Source organism: Puma concolor, chromosome B2 (assembly GCF_028749965.1).
Source record: "Puma concolor isolate L17-30 chromosome B2, mPumCon1.1.hap2, whole genome shotgun sequence".
Taxonomy (NCBI): Eukaryota; Metazoa; Chordata; class Mammalia; order Carnivora; family Felidae; genus Puma; species Puma concolor.
In genome coordinates this window covers 139,378,574-139,404,122 of record NC_141671.1, presented here as the reverse complement: position 1 = coordinate 139,404,122, position 25,549 = coordinate 139,378,574, and the positions used below count along the sequence as shown (strand labels likewise).

The window sequence follows — 25,549 nt, the reverse complement described above, 5'->3', positions numbered from 1 at the left end:
GGACAAGTCTGCCATGTCAGCTAGGTTGCATTTTTATCCAGAGGCTGAAATAGGGAAGAATGCACCTTTGAACTCATTCGGGTTGTTAGCAAAATTCATTTCCTTGTGGCTGTGTGACTGAGGTCCCAGCTGCTTGCTGACTTTTGGCTGGAGACCACCCTTCCCTAAAGGCGGCCTGCCCTTCCCTGTCACACGGCCCCCTCCATGGTCAGTTCACAACATGGCTATTTGCTTCCTCCAAGCCAAAAGGAGAATCACTCCAGTTGGCCAGGATGGAATCTAATACAGAGTCACATGTCTATAGGTGTGACGGCCCGTTGCCTTTGCCATATTCTATTGGTTAGAAACAAGTCACATGTACTGCCTGTAGTCTGCCTACACAAGGGTGTGAACTCCAAGGGGTGGGATCTTTGAGGGTCACCACAAGAGTGTTCACCACACTCCCCAGATGGTTAAGTCCCTGTAATGCCTCACATACACAGCTCTATCTTATGACATTACTGTAGAACCCTCGACTATGCACCTGCCCTTGCTTGCTGTCTCCACTTCTAGCTATTTCATGGTGGGGACAATGCCCTGTTGTTTTCTCTCTATCTCTTTGCACCTAACATAAAACTTGGCATTTGGTTGGTCTCAGTGAACTTTTTCAGACAGCTTTATTGGGGTATAATTGTATAGTGAACTGTCAATAAGTGAATGAAGGTTAACATGGGGCTAACATATTGAAAATTTTGAAGCATTTGCTAATAATGTTTAAAGGAATAGTCTAGGGGCGCTTGGGTGGCTTACTTGGTTGAGCGTTTGACTTCAGCTCAGGTCATGATGTCACGGTTTGTGAGTTTGAGCCCCATATTGGGCTCTGTGCTGACAGCTTAGAGCCTGGGGACTGCTTCGGTGTCTCCCTGCCTCTCTGCCCCTCCCCCACGCAAAATAAATAAAAATTTATTGTCTCTCCCTCGCAAAAATAAATAAAAATTAAAAAAAAAATTTTTATGTAAATCAGAAATAGTCTACTTGGAGTTGTACTGTCCCTTCCTTCAAGACAAGAATTGGCAAAATGGGTTAGAAAACAAAATAATATGATTATTTCTAGAGTTTGTAACTGAATGTTTTTTAGGATATGACTTCACGGTATACTGTGTTACCTAACTAGATTTATTTTTTTTCTTCTAGATGAGCAAGAGATAGTACAAAAACGTACTTTCACGAAATGGATCAACTCGCATCTGACCAAGGTAAAGGAAATTACCCAGAGTTCTATGTTTACTTGGTTGGAGCTGATAAATCACTGAATGCCAAGTGTAATAAAGGAATACTCTTAACGCTCTTGTCACTAATACTGATCAATGATATCAGCAGTTCTGTCAGCTTAACCGTTGCCTACATGTGGCATTTGCTAACATTGCCTCTGAGGAGAAATGAATGGGCAGCTAGAGTCATGAGGTCAGTTCTTCATGTCAATGCTATGAATTCTGATGAAATGTTTTGTTCATTTATTTCTTTTGTAATAATGTGTATGTCATATGAAAAGGAGAATTTGTGAGGTGCCAGGGTGGCTCAGTTGGGTAAGCGTCCGACTCTTGATTTCAGCTCATGTCATGGTCTCACAGTTCGTGAGATTGAGCCCCATGTTTGAGTCTTTGCTGACAGCATTGAGCCTGCTTGGGATTCTCTCTCTCTCTCTCTCTCTCTCTCTCTCTCTCTCTCTGCACTCCCCCACTTGTGCTTTCTCCCTCTCTCCCTCAAATAAACATTTGAAAAGGAAAAAAAGGAGAATTTGTGCTGAATTTTGGTTTCTTTTTTTAATTAATTTATTTAAATTCAAGTTCGTTAGCATACACTGTAATATTGGTTTCAGGAGTATAACCCAGTGATTCATCGGTCGCATATAACACCCAGAGTTCATCCCAACAAGTTCCCTCCTTAATGCCCATCACCCATTCAGCCAATTTCTTTTGGAACAGATAGAAGCAAGGAGTGGTCTGTCCTGAGCACAGAATTTAGTATGAGTAGATTATGACAGGATTTGGGTTCTCTTCTTAGGTGCCTTTAAAAAAAGGGTTTTTTTAATGTTTATTTATTTTTTTAACGTATTTTATTTATTTATTTTTTTTGAGACAGGGAGAGACAGAGCATGAACAGGGGAGGGTCAGAGAGAGGGAGACACAGAATCCGAAACAGGCTCCAGGCTCTGAGCTCTCAGCATAGAGCCCAGCACGGGACTCGAAGTCACAGACCGAGAGATCATGACCTGAGCTAAAGTCGGCTGCTTAACCGACTGAGCCACCCAGGAGCCCCAGTGTTTATTTATTTTTGAGAGAGAGGGGGTGGGTGGGTAGGGAGGGGCAGAGAGAGAAAGACACACACAGAGAATCAGAAGCAGGCTCGACAAAGCATAAGAGACTGTTAAAAACTGAGAACAAACTGAGGGTTGATGGGGGGTGGGAGGGAGGGGAGGGTGGGTGATGGGTATTGAGGAGGGCACCTTTTGGGATGAGCACTGGGTGTTGTATGGAAACCAATTTGACAATAAATTTCATATATTAAAAAAAAAAAAAAAAGAAGAAGCAGGCTCGAGGCTCTAAGTTGTCAGCACAGAGCCCGATGCGGGGCTCAAACCCACAAACTGCGAGATCATGACCTGAGCTGAAGCCCGATGCTCAGCCTACTGAGCCACCCAGGCGCTCCTCTTCTTAGGTTCTTTGATAGCCAAGTAACTGTGGTGTCAGGACACTAAAAAGACTAATCATTCTGAGATTATCCATACCAACATGAGGTTGTATCAGATGACTATGTATTTGCACATTGTAATGACTTTGAACATAAATGCTACTATAAAACAAATTCCAATATGGCTATACTACAATAAAACTAGTCTCATAAATATGCAGTTGAAAAAAACATGTGAACCAAAAAACATTGCATTTGTAAACGCAGACAATTGTCTGAATTCAGTTAATGGATCCTTTGCTGCGAGTGGTACCTCCCTACAGTGTTCCAGGCATAACCCCACGAGCAGCTTTTGATCAGGGGCTTCCCCAAAGCGTCTTTTACAGTTCAGAAGCAAACAAAGCATGGCGATTTATTGCGGTCCCATTGTACAAATTAACTGCTTACTGTGTGTCTAAGGTAGGCTTTGGAGAGAGGAAAACGTTGGTAAGACACTTTCCCAGGCCTTGAGAGGCTCACAATCCAGTTATGACAGAAGACTAAACAATGTGTCTGCATTTGGTAAACTGGGATTGTATCTCCTTTCATTGCTTTCCAGAAGTCCCTTGATGAGAAGAGAATTCTCTGACATAGTGGTTGCCCCCGGAATCTGCCCTGTGAAAAGGCAGTAAATGCCTCCGGGGGCTCATTTTCTCAGGTCTTGGCTGGTGCCAGCCAGTCATTACTTTGCTACAGAATTGTCATCAATTGGGGAAGATTATTTTTTTTTCCAAAATGAAAATAGAGTTATTGTTTTTCTTCACATTGTTAAGAAAGTTACATGCTAATTGTAATAGTAATAACAACCCTCTTACAGTGTAAAGTAGAAATCAGCTCAAATCTCACGATCTTCACCTTAATCATCACCATCACGTTGATCACCGTTTTTCTACACTGTTTTCTTTTTAGAGACAGGGAGAGACAGAGCATGAACAGGGGAGGGTCAGAGAGAGGGAGACACAGAATCCGAAACAGGCTCGAGGCTCTGAGCTGTCAGCACAGAGCCCGACGCGGGACTCGAACTCACAGACCGAGAGCTGAACACTCACAATTTCACAAAAATGATTTGCAGGATACTGCTGTGTATGCCTCTGTTTCACTCAGCCCATATTTCCGTGTTAGTGGATACGGAGCTATGTAATAATTTTAATGGCTGAATAATATTTTATTAAAAATATAATTACTTATTATAAATCATAAATTAGCCTGTAGCTTATTGATGGTCATTTAAGTGGTTTTCAATTGTTTAATGTTATATACAGTACTACACTTAATGTCCTTGGGCATATATCTTTGTGCACTTGTGTGATTTTTCTACTTAAGATACATTTTCAGAAGTGGGTCAATAGTCCTCAGGTATACATGTTTGCAATTTTAATATATACCAAGAGCATATACAAATGCCCATTTCCTTACACTATTAACATTCTTGGAGGTTAACAGTGTTTCCTAATCTAACTGGCAAAAATATTTATTTATAAATATTTATAATTATAAATTATAAGTTACAATTTATAATTAACTTTTTCAGATTTTTAAAAATAGGAGTTGAGGGACACCTGGGGGGCTCATCAATTAAGAGCCCGACTTTGGCTCAGGTCTTGATCTCACGGTTTGTGGGTTCGAGTCCCGCATTGCTCTGTGCTAATAGCTCAGAGTCTGGAACCTGCTTTGGATTCTGTGTCTCCCTCTTTCTCTGCCCCTCTTCCACTTGTGCACTCTCTCTCTCTCTCTCTCTCAAAATTAAATAAACATAAGAAATTATTTTTGAATAGGAGTTGAATATCTTTGTGAAAGTTTTTCAAGTAGAATCCTTGGGATACACTCATCTATGTACTGAATACTTAAAAAGAGGGGAAATCTGAATGTATGCCATGGTGCACAGTATATGAAGAGCCTTTGTGAAGGGACTAAATGCCAAGAGCTTGTTTTCAAATATCATTGTTTTACCATTGCTCCAAGTTACTTTACATACTTACGTGATAACTGGTTATTGGACTAGGCTCTACCAATGTGCATTTTTTTTTCCATTCTGTTTTCCTGCCCTGCTTTGTAAGCTCACCCCTGCAATTTCCCGTCTAAAGATCTATAGTCCTACCTTTACTGGGTAGTGTCAGGCTTTCTCATTCATGAAGTCATTTCTGACCACAGGCAAAGCAGTGAGGCTGTCTGTCCCCTAGCAAACGCTCCAAGCGTGGTACCCTTGCCCCTGCACCCCTCCTCCAGTGCCTCCCCCCTGCTTTCTCTGGTTTTCCTGCCTGTAGTGCAGTAGAGTGCAAAGTCTTAGCCCTTCTCCAGAACCTGTAGCATAGGTGGAGAAGTTTAGTATGTCTTAAAATTATTTTGAATTGTATACCTCGCCTTCCCAACACCCGTGTAGAGTCTTTAAGGCATATGCTAATTCTCAGAATTTCTTTATAAATCTTAATAGCTCTAAGCACAGTGCTGCGTACCAGACAGAGGTGATTAATACACCAACAGCAAAGAGTCTATCTTTTCTTATTTTGTTAGAATCGTAAGGCTATCACCTGGGGAAAATGATTAATCTCTGGTATTGAGCCAGGTGTTTTACACAGGTTATTTTATTGCACACATCTTCATATACTTCGTAGTTGGTGCTGCTGAGATTTTAATCCAGACCTGAATCTAAAGTCCACGTGCTTTCCTGACTTTACACATTTTTACAACAATGGTATTGTTTTGAAAACCCCAGAAACTTATTACTTCCACAACTGCTCCATTATTATCTTATGTAATAGAGATTTTTTTGTTTGTTTTTTTCTCTTCTGTATTTTGATTTCTTTCTTTCCTGAGTCATCTTGAAAAAAGAAAACTGAAGCATAAGAATGATACCTATACTTGCCATCCTGAATTTATTTATACCGCCATTGTAGTACCTTGCCACACATAGCTAAAACACTCAAATTCATTTGAGAATATATTCCTTTCTGGACTCACTTATATTTGGAAAACATTTTGAAAATCAAATCTGACCCATGACCCTGCCTTGGCAGAGTTTTAGAGTATCTATGTATACAGTCAATGTTTGTCTGCATTTGTCTTAGCAACTAATCACATGATTCCCAACTCATTCCTTTCTCTTTCCCATCCTTTGCCCACCTTTGTCCTTTTTTCCAGCCCTTTCTCATTCCCCCACCCACCTGTCTCCTATCCCTGCACCATATCGATCTTTCTGTCCCATCTCTTCCTCCATTATACCTCCAAGCAACCCCCTTACTGTCTCTATCTTAATTTCCCCATTCCTATCTTTATCCCCATTTCCATCTCTTTCTGTCTGGACCCTAAACCCTGCAAAAACACATGCAACCTGCGTATCTTGGGCTTCACAGTCTCCCTGAGGTCACCTTTACTTGTACACCCAAACTGAAATGGCAGCACACACTTCCCGATCCATTGCAATGGGCTCCCTTCTGAGAATGTTAATATCTCACTTGCAACAGAAAAAAAGGTCAACTTCGTATCTTTGATCTGACCCCTGAATCAGGACATTGTGTCACTTTTCGAACTGCTGCATGGTAACACTTGTTCCCCAAGCCATTCTGTGATGCCTGAGTGTGCTTGGTCCCATCACTCTAGCACCTTATGGACGTGGAACCCAGGCACGCATGTGGACACACACGTACACGTACATCTGTGGTCAGCTAAGCTTTCGCAGAAGTTTTTGTTATGCTGAGAGTCTTATCACGTCTCTTGTGAAAGCAGCTTCTTGAGTTTTTGGTCCTTGGCTCCCCATCACCAATTAGCAACACCCAGGCTTTCAGTCACACGGAAGGCCATACTCAGGCTACAAACATTTCTCACTAGAAAAAATAGCCCACAAATAAGCAACTTGACCTGTCTCAATGTCTTTTTTTTAATCCACCAGAGCTTTTTGAAACACCCTTTCTCTCTTTCTTCTTGGTTATTAAATAATCAAGGTAGTGGCTTATACTACAACTAAGAGATAGTCTACTCCCAGCATGGAGACCTGAATTCTGTCAGCTTTCAAAGAACTGGGTCCCTTGTAGTTTGTTGGATCAGATTGAGTCTGGTTTGATGTGTTGTTTGTGTGTTTGCTTGTTTACTTTGTCCAACAAATACGCAACAAATTTAGACCCTGTGTTAGTCAGCTCGGGCTTTTATAACAAAATACTGTAGACTGGGGGGACTTAAAGAACAAACATTTATTCCTCATAGTTCTGAGCCTGAGAAGACCAAGATCACGTGCCAACAAGGTGAGAGTCCTCTTCCTGGCTGTGTCCTCACCTGGCAGAGAGAGAGGGAACTCTGGTCTTTTTTCCTCTTCTCATAAGGACACTGGTCCCATCCTGGGGGCATCATCTCATGACCTCATACACGTGTAATTCTTTCATAAAGGCCCCTCTTCCTCTACTATCATACTAGAGGCTTCAACATGGATTTGGGGGACACTCAAACATTTAGTCCATAACAGGCCCCAAGTTCATTCTGAGGTCTGGCTTGAAGCACACGAGTATTTCTTCCAAATTTATAATAAAGGAATGGGAACTCAATCCTGGCATGATGACATGAACGAGCTTGTCTCCTCTTTCATTTCATTCATTGCAATCCCTGTAGTGCATAGCTCTGTGCTTTGGGTTCATTTCATATCATCTCAGAGCTAAACTACTTAAAAGAGTTAAAATGCATTTTATTCCTATGTTGTGTTTGTTCCCCCTACAATTTTCTGTTGAAATCTACCAATAAAGGTAAGAAAATGACCCAGGTTGAAAATACTTTTTGTGCTAGTAACCAAGATACTAGTCTTGTTTCACCTATTTATTATGGTACATAATGTGCCAAGTTATTTTATCTCTAAGAACAAGAAAGGAGAAAATTGCTAAGTTGGGAGGAAAAAAAAAAGAGTTTCAACTTTTTCCTAGAATGCAAGTTGTAAATATTTTGCAGGATGTCAGTTGTCTGAGAGCATTTGCATAGTAGTCATGGGAATGTTTGTGGATTTGAACTGGAATGGTAGGGGCACCTGAGTGGCTCAGTCAGTTGAGCATTGGACTCTTGATTTCTGCTCTGGTAATGATCCTAAGGACCTGGGATTGAGCCCCACTTTGGGCTCTGTGCTGAATGTGGAGCTTGCTTAAGATTCTCTCTCTCTCTCTCTCTCTCTCTCTCTCTCTCTCTCTTTCTCTCTCTCTCTCTCTTTCTCTCTCTCTCTCCCCCCCATCTTCTGCCCCCTCCCCTCCTTGTGCTTTCTCTCTCCTTTTCAAAAATAAAAAATAGAAACAAACAAACAAACAGGAACTGTAAACCATTTCATCCATTTGTAAAACAGGAACTGTAAACCATTTCCAATTTTTTGGAAATTGACCATTTCCAGAAATAGCTTTAATAATCAGTTGTGTCAGGTTTTAAGAGCTAGAATGTTGAATTGAGAAGTAGAAAAATCGATTCTTTTCTCCTAAGGTCATTCAATCTTTGGTGCATTAGGACATGTCCAAAAGATTTTTCATGGAGATGCATTTGGGGAAGGTTTTTAATGGGAGAATTTTAATTTTGTTCTTGGCTGCTTTGCCCAGTTGCAAATTAACAAACTATTTCCTTCTCATTAAATAAAAATGATAAACTCTTTTACTGATGGCATTCCATTCTATTGCAACAATTCTTTATAAATATTATGACAGCAGTGTGAAGAGAGAGGGTGCTTATAAGTAAGAGAGCAATCTGTTTTCAAATAAATACTTTTCTTTTTTGTTTTAATTTTTTTTTTAAGTTTATTTATTTTTGACAGAGACAGAGTGTGAGCATGAGCTGGGGAGGTGCAGAGAGAGAGAGGGAGACACAGAATCCAAAGCAGGCTCCAGGCTCCAAGCTGTCAGCACAGAGCCTGACGTGGGGCTTGAACTCACGAACTGTGAGATCATGACCTGGGCTGAAGTCGGATGCTTAACCGACTGAGCCACCCAGGTGCCCCAAATAAATACTTTTCTTAAAACAAAAACCTTACTGAATCAGGGAAAAAAACCTCAAGAGTCTTCTGTGTATATGTGTTTTATGCCATTGTTAGTACACACATGTAGATTATTCAAACTTGTGGATATAATTATCAGTTCATTTTTTTTATGTTTGCTTTGTTTTCAAATGGAAGTCTTTATGCTTCTACAATTATGCAAAACATTGCAAATCAGAAATTGTCAATATAATGTAATGTAACATTAACAAAAATTAGTGGGTTGCATTTATTTTATATCCCTGATAATTCCTTTTGAGAATGGGGTTTCATCAGACATGGACTTTATCATTTTCTTCCTTTTCAGAAAGATACCAGACTCTTTCTTTCTCCTTTCAAAGAAAGTATTTGTTTTTTACTTTTTAAATTAGCAATTAGCAATCACTCCATATTGATTTTGAGTAATGTTTTTTTTTTAGTGTTTATTCATTTTTTGAGAAAGGGAGAGAGTGGGGGAGGGGCAGAGAGAGAGGGAGACACAAAATCCAAAACAGGCTCCAGGCTCTGAGCTGTCAGCACAGAGCCCAACGTGGGGCTTGAACTCAGGATCCGTGAGATTGTCACCTGAGCCAAAGTCGGGCGCTTCACCGACTGAGCCACCTGGGCGCCCTGATTTTGAGCAATGTTTTTTTTAAAGTTAAGTACTGATTTAGTTCTAGCTTCTCATCACTCATTGCTAAAAATATTTCTAAGTTGCGGGCTACTATTTGTTGAACTTTTACCATGTGCCCTTCACTATGCCTTAGCGAATTTGTCTTTTATTTAGTCTTCACTACAAGAATCAAATATGAGTATTGTTTGCTACATCATACAGATCATAACCGAAGTTAAGAGTTAGTTAATAAATTCAAGGTCACATAAGTAGATGAAAAACCAGATTTTAACCGCACACCTCTGAAGTTTGGGCATTAACCGTTGTGTTGTGTACTCTCATGCTTCAATTGTTTATTTAGCTCTTTATGCAGAAGATACTTTTTAAGCACCTGTCATACACCAGGGGTTGTGGGTAGAGTGGTGAACAGCCCAGTTGTACATGCCTTCCTGGAACTGATAGTGTCACAGAAGAAACAAACAATTACAGCAAAGCGTAAGTTGGTAAATGCTATGCGAGGGGAGGTGCCAGGGTCTCAGAGAGCACCTGGCAAGCGTAAGCAGCGACACAGGAAACCTGAAGGAAGGCATCAAAATAGGCTTTTCAGAGACAGGAACATTTAAACTAGGGCCTGAGAAATGCCTTGGGATTGGATACGTGAAGGAACCAGTGTTTTTAAAAGTTGGGAGGTGATGGGGTGCCTGGGTGGCGCAGTCGGTTGAGCGTCCGACTTCAGCCAGGTCACGATCTCGCGGTCGGTGAGTTCGAGCCCTGCATCGGGCTCTGGGCTGATGGCTCAGAGCCTGGAGCCTGTTTCCGATTCTGTGTCTCCCTCTCTCTCTGCCCCTCCCCCATTCATGCTCTGTCTCTCTCTGTCCGAAAAATAAATAAACGTTGAAAAAAAAAAAAATTGGGAGGTGAGAAAGAGCATGGTCCAGTAAAGGAAATGGAAGAAGTTTAGAGTGCCTGAAAATATGGCTCCAGGAGTGGGTTGGCAATAGGAAAACTAAGAATTGGTCAAAGGCCAGTCATTAAGAGAACTTGGACTGTGTTATGGGCAGTGGGAGACATTAAAGAATCTTAGCCAGGAAAATTAAATGATCGCTTTGTCTCTAAACACCTTGGTCTCTCTCGGTCTCTCTCTCTCTCTCTCTCTCGCTCTTTCTCTCTCTGTCATAAATTAGAGCAGGAGCAAGTGACATTAGAGGTGGAGTAGGAGAAACGTAGACACATTGAAAGGTATGTAGGAGTAGACTCAGTAATTAATCAGAATCTTGGAGAAGAAAGAGTCAAGAATGACATGTAGATTTCTGATACGAGCAAATGATTAAGATCATTCACATACATAGAGAATACAACGGGCTTGGGGGAAAGCTAGTAGTCCAGTTTTAGACAGAGAAATTACTCAGTAGAGATAAACCCATTTGATTTGGCAGTTAGGAAGTCATTGGCCACCATGGGGAGTAGCCATGTTGTAACAGAAATCAGACTGGCAAATTGATGAGTAAATGAGAGGGAAGGATGTTAGGACACTGAATGTACATTACTTATTCGTGTGCTAGAGCATCAGCTAAAACAGGGCATGGGGTTTGGTAGGAGCTGTCTTAATAAGGGGTAATTTTAAGGTGTGTCTATTAAGGGTATGATCAAGAACTAACAGGGAGGAAGAGGCTGCAAAAGAAGGGAAAGAAAGTCATTTCAGAGATACAGGATCTCAAGGAGGCAAGGTGGGAGAGAAAATCAAGAGCACAGGTGGAACCTGTAGGTGTGTACCAGAGGAGAGTCATCTCTCCTTCTCTGAAACCAGGGTGGAAATAGGAAGGGTGAGTGTGGATGTGCCTAAATTTGGTATCAACACGGAGAGGAAGACAGAGTTGAGGTAGACTTGAATTTGAGGAAATTCCTACCTAATGGTGGCCATGTTTTTTAGATCTAACAGGGTAGTCTCCATTTTCGAGCAAAGAATTTATGTTGGGATAAATGTTTTATAAAGTGACCGTTAAAAAGATGTTAGTTCTTTTGCATTTTAAAATTTATCTTGGGGCACCTGGGTGTCTCAGTCGGTTGAACGTCTGACTTTGGCTCAGGTCATGATCTCATGGTTCGTGAGTTTGAGCTACATTGGGCTCACTGCTGTCAGCACAGAGCTTGCTTTGGATCCTCTGTCTCCTCTCTCTCTGCCCCTCTCCTGCTCTCTCTCTCTCTGTGTCTGTCAAAAATAAATAAAACATTAAAAATAATTAAAAAATTTACTTATCATAGCAAATTCCTGAACTTTATGCAAGATCTATAGGCTGTGGTCACTATACAGCACTATACAGCACTATACAGTGCTAAACATTTTAGCTACTGCCTTTTGGATGACCTCAGGCATGGTATGAGCATTTCCCCACTTTTTAGAAGAACTTAAAAAAGAGTATCATAAAACATCATTTGGGTTCTGTATTCATTTGCAAAATTTACATAACAAAACGCCCCATACTGGGTGGCTTCAGATGGGGAATTTCCTGTCTCGGTGTTCTCAAGGCTAGACAGCCATGCTCCCTCTGACACCCTGGAGAGAATCCGTCCTTGCGGCTTCCTAGCTTCTGGTGGTGTCTGAAGTATCTGAGGGTCCTTGGCTCGCAGTTGTATCAGTCCAGACCCTGCCTCTGGGTCTGTCTGGGTCTGTGTCCAGATTTCCCTTTCATATAAGGATACTGGTCATATTGGATAAGGTCCCATCCTGATGACTTTATTCTAAGCTGATTACCTCTCCAAAGACCCTGTTTCCAAAGAAGATCACATTCGGAAGTACTGGGGTTTATAACTGCCACGTATCTTGGCGAGAAGGGGTGCAATTCAACCCATAATACATTCCAGTAAGAGCACATCTTGTCTTAAAATATCATGTTAGATTCATAAACTCCTTGAAAAGGAACGCTTTTGACTTTCCATGTTTTCTTTAAATAGTCTATGCTAATGATGACTTTGACATCTTCAGAGTCCTAAAGTATCTCTTCTGTGGCTGCTAACTTCTTCAGCTGTCTTTCCATCAACGGTGTTAAAAGATAATATAGAAACACTTTCATAATTGCATTTTATCTCTGTCTGTTTCCTTATACATCCTTTAGTGGGACCATTAATTGAACTAAGATTAGGACAAAAAGAAGCAAAGAGGAAAAGGAAAATGCAATAATTCCCCCTCTAAAATAATTCTTTAAATTTTTTAAATGTTTGTTTACTTTTGACAGAGAGAGAGAGAGAGCGAGCATGAGCGGGGGAGGGCAGAGAGAGAGGGAGACACAGAATCCGAAGCAGGCTCCAGGCTCCAGGCTCTGAGCTGTCAGCACAGAACCCGATGTGGGGCTCGAACTCACAAACTGTGAGATCATGACCTAACCTGAAGTCAGATGCTTAACCAACTGAGCCACTCAGGCTCCCCTAAAATAATTCTTTAGTTGTTTTCTAAAACTACTTTAGTTTGATGATCCTAAGCATTTGTTATTTCCAAATATGTAACTAAAAGATTACAAAGGAAAATTGTCATTTCAAAATGAGTAGCCCTTTTAGAACTCCTGGGTGGCTCAGTGGGTTGAGCATGTGACTTCGGCTCAGGTCATGATCTCACAGTTGGTGAGTTCGAGCCCCGCGTTGGGCTCTGTGCTGACAGCTCAGAGCCTGGAGCCTGCTTCGGATTCTGTGTCCCCCTTTCTCTCTGCCCTGCCCTTGCTTGTGCTCTGTCTCTCTCTTTCAAAAATGAATAAACATTAAAAAAAAAAAAAAAGAACATCCTTTGTTAATTCATTGGTAATAACATAGATATAGATGTAGCAACTTCTATGCAAGTGAATAAACATTTTGATAGTGTTTGTCAAAGCTCCTTCTCTTAGGAATACACTCTATTTATTCATACATTTATTCATTAAATATTTTAACATGGTGTTTACCTACTTGGCAGTGTTCTAGGTACCAAGAATGTAGCAGTGAACAAAACAGAAGAAAAAAATCCTCGCATCATGGTGCTTATATCCTGATGCGGGTGATGGATAGTCAAGAAGACAAAGAGGGTGTTATGTTGAGAATAGAGTGAAGAGGGGCAAGGGTGCAAGGAGGGACATACGTTAAGAGGCTGTCAAAGTCATCCAGGCAAGAGACTGGTGGCTTGGACCAAAGTAATAAGCAGTGAAGGTGGTGAGAAGTGGTTGGATTCTGGGTGAGCTTTGAAAAGAAAGCCACCGAGATTTGTTGATGGAGCAGAGATGGTGTCTGAGCAAAGGAGAAGAGTAAACGATGACCCCAACTCTGCACCAAATAAAACAAATAACTTGGGGAGCATGATTCTTTTATGCTGTGTAGTAGAAAGAATTTGATTACACATGTAAATTGTTAAGGGCGGAGTTTTCCAAGCAGATTTAAAGTTGGGCTGAGAAGTAGTCATTGCCTTTGGGATATGTATTTGGAAATAAATTAAGTAATTAAGGAAGTGGAAATGATTAGAACTATCTGTCAGAGGAAACAGAACAGAACGGGAGCTGTCTTCTCACCTTTGACAAGCAGAGGTGGAAAATAATCACAATAGTGTTTTTATGAAGGCGGTGAAAGAGGAAGAGATTACACACAAAAGTTTTAAGTTACTTCACCTTGTTTCTGGAAATGTTGGAAACATCTGATTAGATCTTCCGAATAAGATGGCGAAACTTGTAGACATTGAATTAATTTGACGTGGCTACTGCCGGCAGTTATAATCATGGTTTGACTGCTCTGGTCCAAAGATTCGGTGGCGGTTTTAGACATTTTAGTGTGGTTGGGCTCTTAGCCAATCTTTAGGGAGGTAACTCGCTCCACATCTGCCGGTCAACCCTCTTCCCTTCCCACTCTCCTCTCTGTTCCTGTTGTTTAACTTGCTGCTCCCACCCATCAGATGACCATCAGAGAATGTGAACACTATAGACTGGTCCTGGGATGGGATTTTTCCCCATATACTGTCTTGCAGCCTGTGACATCGTTCCTTCCTGAAACGTATGTAAACCAGAGGTAGTGGTTTGTCTGGCTCTAGAAGTGACGGGTCATTTTCTATACAGAGACGTCAAGGGTGCACAGAGCACACCTTGCCAACCTCCCTTTGTCTTGAGACCTCTCTGCAGCCTGTGCAGAAGGCCATTTTCAGAGTATTTTAGGCCGTGATTTTGTGTTCTCTTCAGCAAGCCTGACATAGCGCTCAGCAGTGTGTGTGTGTCTCCATTGGAGTTGAGAGTAATCTGTGCCATGGGCTTTTACTTTAGGTCTTTTTTAGTTATTGGTATCGATGGGTATCCAGCAATCACAAATTTTAATTTTTTTAAATGTTTATTAATTTGTGAGAGGGAGAGAGAGACCGTATGAGTGGAGGATGGGGCAGAGAGAGAGAGAGAGGGAGACATAGAATCTGAAAAAGGCTCCAGGCTGTAAGCTGTCAGCACAGAACCCGAATGAGGCCTCGGACTCGTGAACCGGGAGATCATGACCTGAGCCAAAGTTGGACGCTTAACCAACTGAGCCACCCAGGTGCCCCTCAAATTTTAACCCTTAGGATGTGTATTAGTACTTTAAAATAAAATGCTAGAGCTTTTGTGTGTGTCATAAAATGTTTTGAGAGCTCTTTCCCTCAGAGGAAAAGCGTTCAGTCAAAGAATGCCCAGTTGTTGTGAGATTAAAAGTCATGATGGGAAATTAGGACACGGGTTGGTGCTGGCATGAAACAGGAGATTTTACCCTTTTATTTGCTCAAAGCTAAATCTTGCATGCCGTAAATCTCGTTGATCACTGTGTGATATTTGAGGCTAAGGCACTCTAAGATTCTAGCAGATGTGTAGATATCTGTTGATGAAATGATGATATGCTTGTAATGTTTTGAGGTAGATTTGTACTCTTCTCCATTTCTCAATGCAACCTAACACCCAGTGCTGCTTTTACCTTATTTGAGGTGCATATGATTGTACATATGATTGTGCATATGATTGCAAACTTAAAAGTGGTAAAAATATTTTTAGTGTGTTACCATTTTTGTTATTTTTGGATATAGGCATACAGTTGTCCATGTAAAGTGGCTCTATCTATCATCTATCTATCTATCTATCTATCTATCTATCTATCTATCTATCATCTATCATCTGTCTTTGTGTTTAATGGTTTATCAACAACATTCAGCTGTGTCTGCCTTCTTCATTTACCGATATCAATTGGTGAAAAGGTTACAAAACATTTTTTACATCAAATACAATTAGGCTCCCCTGAAAATGCACACTCTCAACAATAAAGCATAGATATATTTTCGGTCACTTATGTGGATCTTATCATGGAGTACGAGTGGAAGGACACTGAACTGTAAATTGTTACAGTCAGAAAGTGTTTACAAAGTAATAGCAAAATAGACCCTCCTGTCAGTGTGCTTTATTTTGTTGCAAGTAAATGAACTTGATTTGAAACTATTTAACCAAGAAGTGAAATCGATTGAAAGGGTACATTCTGACCAGGCAGGAAAGGTTAGCCCAGCAGGCGTGGGTTGCTCAAATTCTGTATATTCCAAATAAAGACCTGTCTTTGGGAATGGCCCTTGCCTGGCTCTTGGGACATAAGCTCTGAGCACTTGGAATATTCTGCCTGAAAGGAGTATTTTGTATGCCCAGACCTTAGGCCTGCTGTACACTTCGATGAGATCAATTTATCATAACAATGTGTTTTATGGTGAACATGTACCTGGTTTTGCTGGGGAAACAGGGATAGGAGAAGGGCTGGATGGAATCTGAGTAGCTGAGGTCATTTATGAAAGCACTGTATGCCTCAGGGACAGGCATCCAATAAAAACCTGAGCACTGGGGCTTGAGCATGCTTTTTTGTTTGGCAACACTTCACACATATCATCCCGTAGCATCCTGGGAAAAATTAGGCAACATCCCATAGCATCCTGGGAAAAATGAGGCATGTTCCTATGTACTTACACTGTGAGAGAACAGGTCACTCATCTCTGGAAAGTCCTGTATCTTTTCTCCTGGACTCTGCTTCATGAGCCTTGTCCATTTGCTGATATTATCGTGTCCATTCACTGTAATAAATTGTGTCCATTCACTGTAATAAATTGTAACCATGAATATAACAGCTCTTTTGAGTCCTGTGGGCCCTTCTAGTGAGTCTTAGAGCTGAGGATGGTCTTGAGGAACTTGACACACTGACTGACCCAATCTTCAGAAAGACAGAGGCAAGTGTTTCTTGGGCCTCAACAGCAGGACCCCATAAAAATTGTATTTAGGTCATTGCCCGGTGACAACTTAACTCCGGCCATCTTCTGGATCCAAGCAGAGAAGGTGATGGGTGCAGCTCAGGTCAGTCATGTAACAAAAGACAGAGCATTAGCACAAACATGACCATTAGGGGATACGGTATGAATTAGGCCAACTTATTGTCTATGCCAATATGTGTTTATATACATAATGCTTCTGTTATTACTTTTTAGTCTTTCTTATGTCCATTCACATTTAAAAGTGGTTTTCTGTTAATATTTTGCTTCTAGTAGAGTGGCAGGCACTTTGCTAATTACTTAATACTTTTCATACTGATATTAAATAAAAATCACATTTATAGGTTTATGTTTCATTCAGGAAATAGTTAAGTGAATACCTGCATTTTTATAGTGAACTTCCTATCTAACAGGTGGCTGAAATATAATCATGTACTAGAGGTGTGATCTAGGCCCATGGTTGAACCTCTCAGATTCAGATTCCTTCTTTGAAAGAGGAGGTGATTTCCCATAGGTGGTGGTTATGAATATTTATGAGATAACATGTATAAGCCCTCAGCATAGTGCTTGACATATGGAAATGTTCAACAGTATATTATTCCTTCTTTCCTACCTTCTTTTTCCCCCTTCATTCATATTTAAACACCTACTGAATTAGAATGTATAATCTCTAAGCCACAGAATCGTAATATCTAGTAAATATTAGAATTCATGTGTGTAATCTACAGTGTGACTACTTTGTCATACTTTGTGCATCAACATTTTTCATTTCATATATAATTTTTAAATGTGATTCAAACGATTTCTTAAATTTTTATTTCATGCCAAATAGTTATATGATACCTTTTTTTCATTAAAATTATTCTCTTATTCCTTTTCCTCCAAGTAATATCATTGTTTCTAGGGTCATAAAATAAACATGTGGTATAGCAAACATGGTCATCCTTTCATGAATAAAAATATGAAAATAGATGGTAGATAGGGCTTAAAAATGTGTTGATGCTTATAGACTAGTAAAGTGACACAAGATACACACACACACACACACACACACACACACAATGTTAGAGAATAGGATATTTTCCCCAGATAGGGAACTGGTCAGTAAAAATTATGTCAAGGATACCCGTACTTTTACATTCCATAAAGATCAAGGATGAACTTTGAATCTCATTACATGTCTTTAAAGGAGCTGCTTAGCAAAATAAAGGAAGAGTAGAAGAAATAGAGAAAAAAGTTCTGTGAAGTCTGTTTCAGTAATGAGTTAACTACCAAGGGTATTAGCCAGTCACAGAGGCATGTGTATCTTCCCAGCGTTTCTAGAGACTTTTAGACCAGACAGTCCTCTTAGAGCTGGAAGTTAAGGTTTATTTATTTATTTTTTTTAAACATCACAAATAAGATTTTTTATTTGTCACCATTAAATGTCTGAATTTTAAACAGATTCTTGGACTGGTGGCTCATATCCATCAGCTCGCTCAACTTTAGCACCGGTCTCATCCCCAGTAGCTTTTCCAGAACTGCTACCTTCACCATGAAGCTCCATTAGCTTTCCCAATTCAAACTTGGGCTTCTTCAGCATTTTTACTTGTCTAACAAAGACATCATGAAGTGGATAAATAGACTGACAAGCCTTCTCTATGTCTTTTCCGATGCTGTCTGGAATCAATTTATTGACAACTTCTTTCAAGTCATTTGTCTGCACCTCTCGGGTCATGATTTCCATCATCTTTTTCCGAATTTGGCGGACCTGTTGGTGCTGAGCATAAGAGGTCTTCTGAATCGGATTGTTGCGTTTTTTAGTAAAACCGACACAAAAGAGACGAAGCAAATACCCATCGGTAGTTTTGACATCAACGTGAGCTTCAATCATGGTCTGCCATTTTTTTGACCATGAAGCACATTTTGTCCCGGGTAAGATCCATGCCATGGAAATTAGGCAGTTTTTGCCCTGAACATCTTCAGTAATTAGCTTGAATTTCCTAAATGCAACTTCATCATTCTGCAAATCAGCCAGGCTTACTTCAAACACATGACCCTTAAGGCCATCAGATGCGATTTTGGTTCCTTGAGTTCTCGTGACTAGTGTTTTTCCAATATTTTTCATTTTAAACATTGCTGGTGCTTTTATATCATACCAATCTTTCTTTGAAAATGGATCAACCACTTTCTTCTTGGCTCCCTTTTTGCCGCCTTTCGTAAGGCGCTTGTTCTTGCCTACTGCCATGGCGCTGCTCAGGGAGCCAAAAGGGCGGAAGTGTAACTCGCGCGAGAACCCAGGCGTACGGGGCTAGGCGTGCCATCTACGTGACCTCTGGAAGTTAAGGTTTAAACCTAGTTTGAAGAGAGCTGATAGAAGGGAGTAACCACAGAAGGGAAGTACCTCTTTCTCGTTTTTGTTCTCTCCCATCTTTATCTTTCTCTCCCCTCGACACAGTTGGGAAGTTCCCTTCCTTGAACAACCTCAGATTCAGTATGAATATATTTTGGTTCCACTATAGAATATCTAAATGTGACGGACAAGGCCAAGGAGAATACAATTTTAAAAAATACTGCCCCCCAATAAAAGCTTATTACGGTTTTACCTTAACCATAATTTAAAAATGATAATTGTGGTCTTGAAAAGTGCTTGATAGATTTCTGCCTGGTGCTTAAAACTGAAAATAAGTGGACAATCAGAACAAAACTACATCATATCGATTTTTCATTAAGTCAGGCTCCAGTAAGTTACCTTCATTTCCAACTCTTTCTTTTGGCGGCGAGTACCGTGACCTGAATCCTGCCAGAGTAATCAGATTGGTGCTATAACTATTTATACATGTGACAGGAGAAACATTTTAGCTGAAAGGTTTTTATTATTATTATTATTAAAACACTGTCACAGAAAATAACTGTGATTTAGTGACAATGGTAAATGACTCCATTAGTTGGTCAGTTGCTATAGTAAATAATTCTTTGTGCAAAATGGGATAGGAAAACTTGTCCAGTAATTGCTAGAACATTTTTATTCTGGTGTAATTTTTGATAAGTGTTTTTGTGGATTGTGCACAATATTTACGTTATATGCAATTGTATAGAACTTGTAGAAATATAAAGATCATTCTCTAGTATTATTTTGCCAGCTCTTTGCAGTAAGGCTGGCCAGAAGTTTATTTTTCTCCCTCTTTTACTAGTTGAGGCATTAAGTAAAAAATTGATTACATAATGCTTGGCCCTATAATCAGTGTGTTGAAAATATGATACCTGTGCATTACAAATTAAATTGGTATAAAACATCTTTTTATTTTTTAAATTAAAAAATTCTTAACGTTGGGGCACCTGAGTGGTTCAGTCGGTTGAGCGTCCAACTTCGGCTCAGGTCATGATCTCCTGGTTTGTGGGTTCGAGTCCCACATCAGGCTCTGTGCTGACTGCTTGCTCAGAGCCTGGAGGCTGCTTCGGATTCTGTGTCTCCTTCTCTTTCTGCCCCTCCCCTGCTCACGCTCTGTCTCACTCTGTCTCTCAAAAATAAACAAATGTAAAAAAATTAAAAAAAATTATTAACGTTTATTTTTGAGAGACACATTGAGAGAGACCGAGCATGAGCAGGGGAATGGAAGACAGAGAGGGAGGGAGACATAGAATGTGAAGCAGGGCCAGGCTCTGAGCTGTCAGCACAGAGTCTGAGTGGAGCTCAAACCCACAGAATGAGATCATGACCTGAGCCAAAGTCGGACGCTTAACCAACTGAGCCATCCAGGCACCCCGATATAAACATTTTTTAAACATTTTTATTTTAAGGAGAAATATTTTCTCCCAATTTCTATTTAGACTGTTAATAGCCACCAGACTACATTTCCTTATTTTGTGTAGGAAGACATTGGAGGAAAAATTTCCAGAACAACTCATATTTCCTATAAAAAGAGAAATTCTGCACTACGATCTTATTTATGGGTATCTCTAAGAATCCCAAAGATATTTGCAAACAAGCATCGCATATCCCTGTTGAGTGTTATTCACTCACGATTTACATGTTTACTGCTGACTAGTGATAAGCACTTTGCCTGGTATTAGGTATACAAAGATACATCCAACTTCTTCCTTATCTTCAAGAAGACCCACTGTCTGAGTTCCTAAGGACACAGATTTGTAAATAACTAACTGTAACGCAACACGATCATCCTAACCTAAACAATGTACTTGGGGCCAAAGAAGTACTTAATTCCCGTCGGAAGACTGAAAAAAATTAAGTATAAGTAAGTATGAAAATTGAGCAGGAATTTGCTAAATGGAGAAAGAGAAAAGTGACAATATTCTGAGTATCTACTCTTGAAATAAAAACCATCTACCATTCTTTATCATGCACAGACTGGAAACGTCATTCATTCCTTCAACAAATATTTAACACGTGCCTACTCTGAACAAAACATGGAGACACAAGATACTTCTGTGTCTCTGTTGTGTTGCAGTCTGATTGCCTAGAAAGCGAAGAATATTTTCTTTACCCATTATATATGTACCACATTTTAAGAGCCATTAATATGGGCATAGGACCTACAAAGATATTTTTTTAGAAAAGTACATTTATTCATTCATTCAGGCAGTCATTCAGCCAACAATACGAACATTGAGTGCCTGTCATGTATTCAACAATGTTCAGAAGAGAACATTTACCTGGAAGGAAGGCTTCAAGAGTCCTATCTACCTGGACAAAATTTTGTAAAGAACAGAGGAGACAGGATTGAGCTTGGCGAGTGGCCACAGTCAGAAAGAAAGGCGGGAGAGAAGGAAAAGAGGCTTGTGCACCAGGCAGACTGATCAAGGAGGTTTGGGGAAGAAAGATCAAGGAGAGTTTGGTACCAGCAGTCGACGCAGAGAGGGGCCGATGGGCTGAGTTGTTCAGTGGTCACTGCTTACCCGAAGATTACATCCAGGAGCATGTGTAGGAGCAACCAGACGAGAGAGGAAGCATGAGGGACACCAGTGGAGATGCAAGAAGAGAAACATGAGAGGCAGAAGTGGGGTCAAGAAAAAATGTCCTTCAAAGTGGCAGAGACGAGTTTGCCTGTAAAGGTAGAATGGATGGATGGATGCGATTTTTTGTATGTGTCAAATCTCTTGGAATTTTTATTATTTCAAGAAAATTCCCTGCTTTGTTTCATTTCCTTTATATATTTTCAGGATAACAATCTAAGAAAAACTTCATTTGCATTTGTTCACTGAATATATCACATATTTATTAACTTTCCCTCATTGTTACACTGTATTTACATGATTAGGATACAAATGCAGGTGCCTGGGTGACTCAGTCAGTTAAGCATCCAACTTTGGCTCAGGTCATGATCTTGCAGTTCGTGGGTTCAAGCCCTGCGTCAGGCTCTATGCTGACAGCTCAGAGCCTGGAGCCTGCTTCAGATTCTGTGTCTCCCTCTCTCTCTGCCCTTCGCTCGTTCAAGCTCTCTCTCTCTCTCTCTCTCTATTAAAAAATAAATAAGCATTTAAAAAATTTTAAAAAGGATACAAATGGACATTATGAATGATAAATAGGCCTTATTTAATGATATACATATGTATATAGCTATTACAATAATTTTGATTCTTATCATACTGATTAGTTTTCAATGTAGCTCACTTTATTCTGAATAAGTTTATTTATATGCTTATAATATAAAATCATTATTACATTTTTCCTATATAAATTATAAGCAGTGTGAATAGTGGAATTTAAAGGAGAAAGCCTGAAAATGAAAACCTGTTATTTTTGAATGTGTATTTCACAGCATAAGAACAAAATGTTTTCAGCTGTTCATTTATAGAGAGAGAAAATGCATTTAAAATTAGAATTGTGCCATTCAGAGGCTGTAATTCATGCAGTCATAGGAGAAATAGGAATGCTCCATATCAGTGGGTAAAGAAAAAAAGTCTCATTTCAATAAAATGTTTGGTGATTAAGTATCTGTAAATAGAACTTTTTCTTTTTTAGAAAGAAAGACAATTGAAAGTCAGGAATATGGCATTAGGCTTTTCACATGGTTCAGTGAGAAGCAGAAAGCTGTAGAGCTTGAACCCAGGTGATAAATGGAAAATTCTTATTCTGTAGAATTCTGGGGACACCTGACCTCCGCTGGCATCAGCACTTCTCTGCTTTTGTCTGAGCCAAGATAGACCTTAATTAAAAGTTTGACCGGGACACCTGGGTGGCTCGGTTGGTTGAGTGTCCAACTTCGGCTCAGGTCATGATCTCACGGTTGGTGAGTTCAATCCCCACGTCAGGCTCTGTGCTGACAGCTCGGAGCCTGGAGCCTGCTTCGGATTCTGTGTCTCCCTCTCTCTCTGCCCCTCCCCCACTCATGCTCTGTCTCTCTCTCTCTCTCTTTCAAAAATAAATAAACATTAAAAAATTTTTTTTTAAAGTTTGATGAACCCCAGTCATTGGGCATTTCAACGACCTTTGTAAAAAATAAAAGACCCTCCATGAATTGAAAATGGGCTTTGACTTACTTTTCCAGCAGTGGTGGATCTGCACTGATCAGCCTGTGATCTGTGCCCATGATCCTCTGGGTTCAGTGACACATCGTGAGAGAAGCTGTGCTACATTTGTCAGGTGGAGACACAGAACATGGCCAGCTAACCCACTGGAGACTAAATCTGCAACCTTGCTTGTGCTCACGGTGCTCCAGCAGCTGGCCACTGATCTAAGGCTATTAGTGTGGCTAGAATGGGCCTCGGAAGTGTTGGGCTTGGGAAAGCCCGGGTTCTGTGCTCACCCACAGTGAAGTGTGGAGGTTGATCCAGTGTCTCTGGCCATCTCCTCTTCCCTGCTTAGGTCCTGTGTTAATGTCTCGCTTATCTTTTATGTTGATAGTGACTTCTTTTCCTTTCCTTATTCCCTACCATTTGAGTCTTAAAAATTCCTTTCTAGAAAGAGGCTGGTATGTATATGAAAGTCCAAGCATGAAGTCTCCTCAGGTTTTCAGGGCAGATGGGTGGCCCCGTCCGTTAAGAGTGGGATTCTTTGGCTCAGGTCATGATCTCAGGGCGGGTGAGATTGTTTGGTGAGATCGAGCTCCAAATGGGGGCTCTGCTCCAAATGCGGAGCCTGCTTGGGATTCTCTCTCTCTCTCTCTCTCTCTCTCTCTCTCTCTCTCTGTCTCTCTGTCTCTCTCTCTCTGTCCTACCCCCCTGCCCCGTCTTTTATTCCTCTCAAAGTAAATAAACACTCAAAAAAAGTCTCCTGAGGTTTTTGAGTATGTTTATTTCCAAAAGGTTGTTTTTCTCCTTATAATTGGTCATTGCCACTCATATCCAAAATAAAGAATTTAGGGTATTTAGAAACTGTTCCTCCAGATTTCACCATAATGAGTAGCAAAGGTATGTCAGAGAGAGAAGATGCACTTTTTGCATTTATTCATTTTTTTGTCTTCTAGCGGAAACCCCCACTGGTGGTAGATGATCTTTTTGAAGACATGAAAGATGGCGTTAAGCTGCTTGCTCTTCTGGAGGTCCTGTCCGGGCAGAAACTGGTAAAGATTTTTCCTGTGACCAGATTGTCAAACTGTTCCCTTTTGGGATTCTGAGGTTGTGGGGTTGGGAGTGTAAAAGGTGATGTCCTATAAAAGTGGGTAACACACTGGGAATACTAGTGTGTTAGTGTTCCACAACCCCCGAATATATCAGTCACTTCCGGGAGCAGGGAACACCTTTCCTTTCTAGTTCCCACACACATTTAGTGGATTTACAACTCTATATGTAGTAGCAGCAACCTTAGAAGGAAGAGTAAAAAAACTTCATCAGTCATCTATCATGCTTAACTACTGCATCTTATGCAATATCTATCCAGGAAAATTACTTGCAGATTAACATTGACCTCACTTACAGAGTTTGCTTTCCATTTGGAAAGGAATGTTGGTCCATAACTGTGTATTATTTATATACTTGTTTGTTGAAAATTAAGTTTGAGATCAGCATGACATTTGTCATACACTTGTGGACAGGCTCCATCATCAGTCATTTGTCACAGGAACGGCACCTTCAGAATCATTTGCTTTTTTTTTTGTGCAGTGGAATCAGCAAAGTGAAAAACACATTGATAGTGAGCTACAGAATATACTTTTCTATGTTACTTAATAATAAAGTATAGACAGTCCCCAACTTACAGTGGTTTGACTTAATGACTTTTTGACTTTACAATGTTGTGAAAGTAATATGCATTCACTAAAAACCATACTTGGAATTTTGAATTTGGATCTTTTCCTGCGCTAACAATGCACAGGATGATCCTCTTGTGATGCTGGGCAGGGGCAAGGAGGCACCACTCCCAGTGAGCCATGTGGTCATGAGGGTAAAGAACTGGTACACTTAACAACCATTCTATACCCACATAGCCATTCTATTTTTCACTTTCAGTACAGTACTGAATAAATTACATGAAATATTAAACACTCCATTATAAGATTGGCTTTGAGTTAGAGAATTTTGCCCAACTGCAGGCTAATGTCAGTGATCTGAGCACGTTTAAGGTGAGCTAGGCCAAGCTGTGATGTTCAGTAGTGTAGGTGTATTAAATGCAATTTTGATTTGCAGTTTTCCCAACTTATAATGAGTTTATCGGGATATAACCCCATTGTTAGTCGAGAAAGATGTGCATTTTTTTTTTCTGGCTTACGTTTTGTTATTTGAGAGTAGTAGAGAGGTAAGTAGTGTGTGCAAAGATAAACTACTTATAAATGATGTCTATCATAATTACGAAAAGATACTCAGGAAATTGCCTTCAAAATGTCATATGACGTGCTAGAACACAGTGTCCTAAATTGGGAGCACTTATTTGTTCTTTGTCTATTGCTTCTTGACAACAGCTACACAGCCATGAAACTTGGTTAAGTGAGTTTTTTTTTTTTAATTTTTTTTTTTTTCAATGTTTATTTTTGGGACAGAGAGAGACAGAGCATGAACGGGTGAGGGGCAGAGAGAGAGGGAGACACAGAATCGGAAACAGGCTCCAGGCTCTGAGCCATCAGCCCAGAGCCCGACG

General features: G+C 40.3%; 1 protein-coding gene, 1 long non-coding RNA gene and 1 pseudogene across 18 annotated transcripts in view; 2 read left to right on the top strand and 1 right to left on the bottom strand.

The window, feature by feature from the left end:
• The window catches only part of SYNE1 (spectrin repeat containing nuclear envelope protein 1), a 480,528-nt gene that overhangs the window by 81,956 nt on the left and 373,023 nt on the right, over positions 1-25,549 (top strand). For all 17 annotated transcript variants that reach the window (XR_015251658.1, XM_086708164.1, XM_086708163.1 and 14 more), the window contains 2 exons: positions 1,174-1,235; positions 23,946-24,041. Coding sequence is in view for 16 of the 17 variants with exons in the window: in XM_086708164.1 (XP_086564290.1) it covers positions 1,174-1,235; positions 23,946-24,041 (158 nt within the window). In the remaining variant the exon portion in view is untranslated. The remainder of the gene's footprint in view (positions 1-1,173; positions 1,236-23,945; positions 24,042-25,549) is intronic.
• LOC147581305 (uncharacterized) lies at positions 13,049-20,078 on the top strand. The gene is made up of 2 exons (XR_015251660.1): positions 13,049-17,904; positions 18,866-20,078. It is a non-coding gene; the product is annotated as an uncharacterized LOC147581305 (long non-coding RNA).
• Positions 17,931-18,810, bottom strand: LOC112862109 (small ribosomal subunit protein eS1 pseudogene; annotated as a pseudogene).